Raw genomic sequence first — 10,253 nt, 5'->3', positions numbered from 1 at the left:
TTGGTCGGTTAACGGGTTGGGATGTTACAACAAGGTAATAGATGCTTGCTCACGGAACACCTACGAGGGAAGCTTGGTTATGGCATAGGAGGTTGTGCCACCCATCAGCCGGATATTTGCATGCTTTATTTCCGAGTCTTTTTCCATCAAATGTAACCTTAAATTGTGAAACTTGTATTTTGGCTAAAAGCCACCGAAGTACTTTTAAACCAAGTAATACGAGAAAAGATGTTCCTTTTGCTTTAATCCATTCGGATATTTGGGGTCCTGCACCGGTCATTGGGGGAAATTTTTTCGATATTTTCTTATTTATTGATGATCATACCCGAATGACTTGAATTTATTTTCTAACCTACAAATCAGAAGTCACTTTGAGAAATTTTCTCACTTTTATAAAATGGTACAAATTCAATTTAATAAAGTCAAATTACCTCATATGCTAATTTGACTTCTTGGGATCACAAAGTCCATTTCATCCTTTCCCATTTGGAACATATCACAAGACCAACTAGCTGCCAAGTTAACGGGTCAACATTCTGCATATTTCCTTTTATATACAAAGGGGTTTCAAAATATTTATTGGATTCTTCCTTTTGTAGAAATAGCTGTTAGAAGCTCAAGTGTATATATTTACACTGTGTAATTGTTATTGTATCAATTCAGTTTATGCAAAATACAAAAATACATTTAGCCTTTTTAATCTTTGATTTATCAACTTTTTCGTACCATCTAATAATCCACCACAAGGGTGCACGAATGTCGTATCACCTCTATGTTGACGGAAACTTATATTTGTTTTCATACGAATAAAACTTATAGTGCATGAGATATACTAACGTATAAGGAAAAAGCAGAACGGGTGCTAAATGACCGCCTCAATACTGCTTTTCGTTATTATTAAAACAAATGTAAGAGCTCACGTACATCCGGATTCTTCTTCCGTTCAAGTGTATCAAAAAATAAAAAAAAAATTAGTAAAATTAAAATGGGAATGTATTAATTAAATAGATTGTTATGATGGTTGATGAAATGATCCCTAGAGGTTCATTTGTTCATGCCAGTTGCATCCTTGGCTGCATCTACTGCTCCTTGTGCACCTGCCTTCATCTGCTGTCCAGCCTGCATTGTTTTAAAGTTGACTTTTTCTAGTCAAATTATTTGATTCTCTAGAGGCAAAATAAATGGACCTTTGTTTGGGTTAAGATAAAAAGACGGACAGTTAAGGAATACCGTTACTAAATCAATGTTGTCAACGAATAATGTGTCAAAAAAATAAAATCTGATGTGAAATTTAATAACTAGTCTTTGAAAAATTGACTTTTGACTTGTGGAAATTAAATATGTAAAATTATAGTTTAGATAATTTGGCAGTTTGGCACCTGCTGGGCTGATTCTTGGGCAGATTGGGCAGCATTGTTAGCTTTGTCCATCAGCTGCCCACCCTTCTCCTGAAAATAACAACAAAACAGTTAAGAAAAGTTACATACATATTATTCATTTTAATGTGTTCCTTAATCATACGTATCGATCTCAATAAAATCCATAGATTTAACAGACAAAATATGTCCCTACAAAAGAAAATTCAATATTTTCTAGGTTACATTTTTAAGAAAATATGATCAAAACATGAAAACTCAAGTATAACGAAGACATCATTGTGTAACGAGCCCAAATGTATCACAACACAAAAATGGTATATAGAGTAACAAACGCGAATATGAAAGGAGAGATATTAAAATTGACCTCGGCTTGGCCCTTGGCTTGGCCAGCCTGGTAACTTGCGCTTTGGTTGTTGTTCATGGTTATTTTTTTTTTTTTTTTGGAGATCTTAGCGTCGATACAAAATGGGGTTGTTTTGAAGAAAATGTATGAAGGGGAGCTAGGATTATATATGGCATGTAAATGATAATTTTCTTGTATTTGTCCAAGTTTTTCGTGTGTTATGAGAAAGATGAGGAATAGTGTACACTTGTCATCATCATCTGTGGTCTCTTTAATTATTGTTTTGATTTTGGTTTAATGAAAAAATAAATAAATGTTTCATCTAAATCTGAATGGTATTCCACATTCCATATTTAGGTGATTAGTTTGATTTGGGTTGCCCATTTTGTGGATCTAAAACTTGAATTATTATTATTATGTTGATGTTGATTATTTCTCGCTGCACTAGGGGCATCTTTTAACTATCATTCCATGTTTTGTAAAAACAGCAAGTCCTAATACTATCTTATATGTCAGTTTTGCAATGAAATATAATCAAATATCCACAATTCTAAAATTAATACCATAGTTTATAAGTGTTTATATTCATAACTAGTGAAATGACCCGTGGAAACACGGGTTTGTTTAAACGGAACAGTTTAATGATATGTTTTACGTATTAAGTGAATGTAAATGTTAAAGTCATTTAGTTTATTGCCCTGTGAAACCACGGATCTCGACTAAGAAACTTGTCGTTGATTTTACAAACATAAAGTTCGCTCAAAGTTGAGTATTTATATTTTTATTTTTAATAATAATAATAATTAATAATAATAAATGCAATTTAATTTTTTTAGAAAAATAAAATTACAATTTAGGAGAGATTAATATTTCCTTTTAAAAAAAGATTTTGTATTATTTTTTAAATTAAATTAATATATAATTATGACATCATCATTATGAAAATTAAGCTTAATGATGACATCATCATTTTAGAGGTTTATTAGATTATATAGATTTTCGCGCACTAGAAAAAAATTACTAACTCTTGTCATTTTATTCTTTTTTTTTTGATGACATATTTTCAGGGGCCGCATTAATTTTAGGGGCCCTGTTCGAAAAATAAAAGTGGGTCTTTTGTATACAAATTTTTTTTCTTATATAACATAATATTAAGCTTCGACATCTAAGTATTGGAGCATGAACGTGGAGTATTGGAGCATGAAAGTGGAGTATTGGAGCATAATATTGGATTACGGAGTATTCGACATTGATTATGTATCTTATTTTTCAATTTTTCTATTTTTTTATTAACAAATTGACCAAAATATGTAAAAATGAGCCTATATATGTAATGTTAGGATATTTTTTAGGGGCCCTTATAGATGTTGGGCCCTGTGCGACTGCACGGCTTGCACGCCTCAATATCCGGCCTGCATATTTTTATTAAGATACTCTAGCCAGAAACTAGAGTAAACAATTACAATGGCCTTAAAATCAATTACTCTAAGAAATACAATTTTTTCCTTATATATCTAAGTCAAACAAAAGAATAACAAAGAATATAATCAAATAATCGTTTTTTCTTAACCACCTTTGTCGGGCCGTCCTGTTAATTTCAAGGGTCATGTTCAATAAGTAATAAGAGGTCCTTTTATATACGATTTTTTTGGTAAGCGAGGGAACTCTCCTATGAACGAGCACATTGGCTCCCCCATAGAAGGTAAAACTTATACATAAATGGACCATATACTAGGTAATATATTGTTGGATTATAATTTTGGTCCTTTTAGACAGTGAGCCTGTGCGATTGCGCACTTTGCACACCCAAAGTCCGGACATGCACCTTTGAGTCGAACATGGAGATATTCCTGAGCCTCCATATCATCCAAAAAGTTGCAGCCATGATTGCTAACACACGCTCTTTAGATTCATTGGTAAGACGTCATTTGTACGTCCATTCTGACCACTCTTTGCAAGATTTAATAGCTGTAATGCTCACATCGCAACACCTTAACCCGACTCCAAACCTCAACGGCCACCTCACAAGTCACAAGTGAAAAAAGTATGTGTGCTGGTTTCAGAATAGGATGAAAAAACCGTTTTCACTCAATTGATTCTCTCAAACAGAATTGATTCAGCCATAAACCAAAATATGAATTACGGTGTTGGTCCATGTGAATTGTACCTTGTTGTAGGGTGCACCTAAACTATTTTTTTATTTGGTTGGTCACCTTGATTTTAGCTAATTGCGTGGTTGGTCTCTAAGAGCACCAGGAGTCGATGCAATTTTTCACCGTCGAAGGAATTTAACGCCGGCGACGGCGGTTTCGTCGACTCCGGTTCGGCGTTAAATCGCCGTTAAATGAGTTTAACGGTGGCCTACCCACCCGACGTTGTTTCTACTTCTTTTTCTTTTTTTTTCTTTTCTTTCTTTTTTCCTTTTGTTATCTGATGTTGTTGCTGTGTGTTTTTTGATTTTTGCAGGTGCGTTTCAAGAGGAAGATGAATACAGAGTAAATTAGTATAAATAATAAATACTCCGTAATTAGGTTTAATAAAAAGATGGGTTAAAAAATGGGCCAAATTAGTGGGCTTACATTTATTTTTATAGTTGGGCTAAATTCTCTTTAAATATTTATAATTTATAATTATAAATATTACTAACTAAAAGTATTATTTATTTTTATAGTTTATAATTAATAATCATATTAAATAAATAATAGATAAAAGTATAAACAAAGTAAGTTAAATAATATCATTAAAAGTATTTAAAAAATAATTAAATAATGATTTAACACTGAACCATTTCCCCAGTTTTGGCCTCAGTGTTAAATCCAGTGTTAAATTTAACACTGAGATTTAACACCGAACGACTCCCTGTGCTCTAACGTTGATATGACGTTAATTTTTTCTGTTAAATTTAATTACGTGCGATACATGATACCTGTCAGGGTAATTTTATTTTTTATCTTAAATATAATTTGTAGTTACCAAGGCTGGTCCAGGCTATGGGCAGACCGGGCGGCCGCCCAGGGCATCAAGACATAAAGGGCACTTTTTTTTAGGTTTTCAATTTCAAAGTTTATGAGAATCGTAAGAAATTTTGGATGATTTGATGTGATTGAATCAAGTTATATTATGATTAAAAGAAAAATATGTTTAATCTAACAAAAAAGCAAAACCAATTTCAGAATGAAAGATGTTGCAGGAGGCTCACATGAAAGAGACGACTCAGCTCCATAATAAGAATGAAAAGATCATTTTTTGTTAATTTATTATTGTTTTCTTTGATATCCTTACACATATTGTTAAAGTATGTTTTTACTGATACTATGATCACAATAGGTGAGAAGGATGTTTGTAATGAGTTCGTTTGTGATGTTGCTCCCATTATTATTTCGTACCTCCCTATTGAAAAGGTACAATCGGTTACGAGGTGACAAACAAAGATGGGGGTACCGGTTGCGGTCATATTGAACTATTGAAGACACATTTACAAAAGTTGTCTAGGAATAGTATTGATGATGACTCACTCATTTGTAAATATTTATCGATCATATCGGTGACGATTCCATACATCAATTGACGTAGAGCTGAAGTATATTTTTGTAAAGCAATAGAAGTCTGCATACTGATAGCATTATAACGTTCCGTAAAATAAATAAAACGCTCGAAAGTACCATTACTAGAAAAATTAGTTATACCTTGCGTGATTCGGTGGAATAATTGACAGCGTATACGAAAACGCCTTTCAAATCTTGCGGGCTGATACTTTTTCGTCTCACTAAAAATAATCATCCCACAACCGTTGCGCGACGACCTCACACTCTCTCGTAATATAACCTCAGACTCTTGGAACACGCGGCTCGGACTCGACAACAGACTCTTCTTCTAGTTTCTGAATAAGTTGAATAATATGCGCATCTTATGAATCGGAACCGGAATCACGTAAATACGATCCCATAATTAAAAAATTGTAAGATTATAATGTATAGAAAAGAGAGAAAAATGAGTGTTAGGTGTGTAATAAATGAATTGTGAAATGGGTTTAAATAGATAAAAATAGTAGAATTTTGGAAAGAAAAAAAAAATCAAACGTCATGTAATCGTTGCCAAACGGTCAGAATTCGTCACCTAATCACAAACCTCCACGTTGCTTTGAGTTTTTTTCCCATTAAAACATTGACTGACGCCCCGGGCGCGTCACCCCTGACGCCGTGTTAATGGCGTAGAGGGCGTCAAATTTCGTCAACGTGTCTGACGAATGGATTTTTACGCTCTTTTAACAAGAGGCTTTAGGGCACTGGGTGTCGTGACGCGTCAGTTCGGTGTTAGTTCAGTGTCTTGCTGATGACTGGACGCTGACTGGATCGACAATGTAAAGTGACATTGATGAAGAAATCGGAGAAGTGGTAAGATGGTCAGTTTAGTGTCATTGAGAGAGAAGATATTTTGTGTTTATTATTTAATTCTTTTTTTAAATTAAACCCATTGAAGAAATTTGGTACCAGATTATAAGACAGAATAGTAAAATTTAAGAACAAGAACTTATTGGAAATCCTTCTCCAATTATAGAAAAACTCTTATTACAATCTCCTTATTACATCCCTATTTATAGTTGATTAACCTTATCCATTAAGTTAATCAAGTCTAGTCTAGAATAATCTAGGATAACCAAGTCTAGAATCATCTAGGATAGTCAAGTCTAGAATAAAGTAGAAAAGTCAAGGAAGAAGCAAAATTGAAAACAATGACGGCTAGCCCACTTGTTATCCGTTCACATGTTCCACCTCCTCAAATCCATTTGAGATATAATTTCACAAAATAAACCTCTAACTATTACTTTATGTCAAGATTGGTCCAACAATCACCCCCCAATCTTGACCTTGAGTAATCATTTATTTCTTTGAGTCTTCAATCCTTTGAACCCCAAGAATCTCTCTCATTTCAGCAAACACTAACTTCGGCAATGCTTTTGTAAGAATATCAGCCCATTGCTGATCCCCACTGATGTGTTCAACTTTAATCTTCTCTATTTCAACACATTCTCGTATGAAATGATACCGTGTGTCGATATGCTTACTTCTTCCATGAAATACCGGATTTTTCATCAATGATATTGCTGACTTATTATCAACTTTGATCACGACTTGTTCTTTTTTTCTTCCAGTTATTTCAGCTAAGAGTCCCCTTAACCATATTGCTTGACAAGTTGCTGCAGTAGCAGCCATAAATTCTGCTTCGCAGGATGATAAGGCCACTGTTTGTTGTTTTTGTGAATTCCAAGCAATAGGTCCATCATCAAAGTAGAACACTAATCCAGTAGTACCCTTTACAACATCTGGGTCCACCGAGAAGCTGCTGTCACTAAATCCAAGTAGGTTATTGCTACCATTCCTTCGATAGTGAATACCCAGGTCTACTGTACCTTTCAAGTACCTGAGAATTTGCTTAACAGCTTGAAGATGAGTAATTTTAGGAGTTTGCATATACCTACTTGCATATCCCACCGAGTATGCAAGATCCGGCCGTGTATGAGTTAAATACCGAAGGCATCCAATTGTTTTCCGGTATTCAGTTGCATCAACACATTTGCTGCCATCATCTTTCATCAACTTCAGACCTAGTCCCATTGGATATTTGATGGAATTGCACTCCCACATTCCTGCTTCCTCTAGGATTCTTTTAGCATATCTTGATTGATGAATTTTTATTCCATCTATGCCTTGTATTACTTCGAGTCCGAGATAATAAGAAAGTAAGCCCAGATCACTCATCTCGAATTTATCTTCCATTTGCCTTTTGAATTGTTTGATTTTCTCCAGGTTATTACCCGTTACAATCAAATCATCAACATAAATTCCTACCAAAAGTGATCCTTCTTGTGTTCTTTTTGTGTATACAGCTTGTTCAAGCTTACACCTTCGAAATCCATATTCCTTTAGAACTCCATCTAATTTTGTATTCCAAGCACGTGGGGCTTGCTTCAGGCCATAGAGAGCCTTTGACAGTCTGTACACCTTTTGTTCCTTCCCCTTTATCACAAAACCTTCCGGTTGAGATATGAAGACTTCTTCCTTGAGGTCACCGTGTAGAAATGCTGTTTTAACATCTAGGTGATGAACATCCCACCCTCTTTGGGCTGCCAAAGCTAGAATAAGTCTAACAGTCTCAAGTCTAGCTACGGATGCGAATACCTCGTCAAAGTCTACACCATGTGTCTGGATGTAGCCTTTGGCAACTAGCCGTGCTTTATGTCGTGTGACATTTCCTTTTGCATCCCTTTTAATTTTGTATACCCATTTTAGTCCAATAGGTCGGTGTCCTTGGGGTAGATCCATTAACTCCCAAGTATTATTCCTTTCAATGGAAGCTATTTCACCTTCCATAGCTTGCTGCCATTCTTTATATCTTGTAGCTTCCCTGAAATTTGTTGGTTCTCCTTCAGTAAGAAGAAGATCATATACATCACTTTGATTTTTCCAACCTCGAGGTGGTGTATCATCATATGTCTCCTCTTCTGCCATAGATGGATCTGACTCATTGACTGTATCTGTCGGGAGACGAGACAGCATAGGTCCTCGTTGTTTTACTGTTGTTTCAGGACTGCTAACATCAGAATGGGTTATGCTTTCCTCATTGGTCGATCTTCCTTGACTTGAGGAGTTGCTGCTTTGTGGGCTATACGAGCTACTTGGGCTGCCTGGTTCAGTAGGCCCATTTTCAGAATTTTGATCAGCCGAGAAAACTTCACCGGGGTTTATATGTATCACGAATTCTCCTTTGTGATTAGGTTCTTGATTGTAATCTACTCCAGAATGCCAATCCCATTTGCGTGCTTCATCAAATTCCACATCTCGACTGATTACTATTTTCATCTTCTCAGGATCATACATATGATGTGCCTTAGTTCCTGGTTCAGTTCCTAAATAAACCATAGGAATACTTCTGTCATCAAGTTTTTTTACTTGATCTGAAGGTACTTTCACATATCCAACACATCCAAACACCCGTAAATGATCAAGATTTGGTCTTCTTCCTTTTAAAGCCTCATATGGTGTTTGATTTTTCAGAATCTTCGTGGGCAACCTGTTTAGAATATAAACCGAGTGACGTACTGCTTCAGCCCAGAAACTTTGTGGCATATCCATTGCTTTAAGAACACTCATTGTTGTGCTCATCACTGTTCGATTTCGCCTTTCAACGATACCATTCTGCTGTGGCGTGTAAGGTGCAGTCAACTGTCTTGTGATTCCAGCATAATCACAATACTGATTGAACTCGTTGGATGTAAATTCTCCTCCCTCGATCAGTTCTAAGGACCTTTATTTTCCTTCCATATTGATTTTCAGCAATCGCCTTGAATTTCTTGAATTGCTCAAATGCCTCTCCTTTGGTTTTTAACATGAAAGACCACATAAACCTGCTGTGATCATCAACAATCAACATAACGTACTTGTTTTCCGCTTAGGTGGCAGGGGATATGGGTCCGCACAGGTCTGCATAAACCTGTTCCAGTGGATTTTAGGCTCTAAAAGTCGTCTGGACAGGAAAACTTTGTCGTGAATGTTTCCCTGCTAAACATGCTTCACACATCTGTGTAGGGTGATCAATAACCGGCACTCCATCCACTAGATTGTTGGTCCCTAGCAGCTTTATTGTATCAAAGTTCACATGATCGAGACGGTCATGCCATAATGATGTCGTAGCCTGGGGGTACGTGATAGTACTATATTTTACTACGAAATACGTTACAAATTACACAAGTTTTAATTATTTATTTACAAATGGGATATACCTAAACCTTGCTACAACACTATAGGCAGTGTACCTAATCGTAGAGTAGTATAGTTTTTAGTAAGTCCGGTTCGTTCCACAGGGAGCGGGCTTATTGCACACTATATTTTTAAACAACTATATTTGTACAAAATATATATAATTATATATAATAACATATAAAAGGGGGTTTACCGTTTAATAACCGGTTTGTCGATTTTATATTTTAAGCGAAGCGTAAAGTAAATGACGATATTTAACTAACAATATAAAATAAATAACAATAATTAAAATGACAATAAATAAAAGTACGAGGAAATATGAAATAAAATATATTATGCTTATTTAAACTTCCGTAACCATGATGGTTGACGTGTTGATTTTAGTTTTATGCCCATGAGTTAATTGTCCTTTGTCCTGGATTATTTAATATGTCCATCTGGTTTTTGTCCATAACAGTCCATCGGTCATAAATTTAAAGTGCGAGTGTCCTCGTCAATTTATTCTTATACCCGAAGTCAAATATTCCAACTAATTGGAGACTTAAACTGTAACAAGGTTTTAATACTTTGTTTAATAATTACACCAGGATATCGACTGCGTGTAACCCAAGGTTTTAATACTTTGTTATCAATTATGCCAAGTGTCCTTGTACATAATTTCACCCCTGTTTTAATAATTCCATAGACTATTAATCCATTCCCGTGTCCGGTTAAATGAACGATTATTCGTACATATAAATACCCCGCCCATCGTGTCCGATCGAGTGTATA

The 10,253-nt window shown here is 35.2% G+C and overlaps 1 protein-coding gene across 1 annotated transcript; it reads right to left on the bottom strand.

The window, feature by feature from the left end:
• Positions 1 to 1,044: 1,044 nt before the first annotated feature.
• On the bottom strand, positions 1,045 to 1,800 carry LOC139856829 (uncharacterized). Its single transcript, XM_071845538.1, has 3 exons — positions 1,744 to 1,800; positions 1,380 to 1,448; positions 1,045 to 1,119 (listed from the first exon to the last, which is right to left on the bottom strand). Exons 1-3 carry the CDS (start codon positions 1,798 to 1,800, stop codon positions 1,045 to 1,047), a joined length of 201 nt encoding a protein of 66 aa, XP_071701639.1.
• Between the last annotated feature and the right edge of the window lie 8,453 nt (positions 1,801 to 10,253).

Source organism: Rutidosis leptorrhynchoides, chromosome 7, assembly GCF_046630445.1.
Source record: "Rutidosis leptorrhynchoides isolate AG116_Rl617_1_P2 chromosome 7, CSIRO_AGI_Rlap_v1, whole genome shotgun sequence".
Classification (NCBI taxonomy): Eukaryota; Viridiplantae; Streptophyta; class Magnoliopsida; order Asterales; family Asteraceae; genus Rutidosis; species Rutidosis leptorrhynchoides.
Note: the sequence above shows the minus strand (reverse complement) of the source record. Positions and strands in the feature narration are given on the sequence as shown.

Excerpts from the sequence above, each read along its gene's own strand:
- LOC139856829 (XM_071845538.1), bottom strand. The coding sequence starts at position 1,800 with ATGAACAACAACCAAAGCGCAAGTTACCAGGCTGGCCAAGCCAAGGGC. Across the intron at positions 1,449-1,743 it reads AAGCCAAGGGCCAAGCCGAG|GAGAAGGGTGGGCAGCTGAT; the intron begins GTCAATTTTAAT and ends TGTTATTTTCAG. Across the intron at positions 1,120-1,379 it reads CCCAAGAATCAGCCCAGCAG|GCTGGACAGCAGATGAAGGC; the intron begins GTGCCAAACTGC and ends AAAACAATGCAG.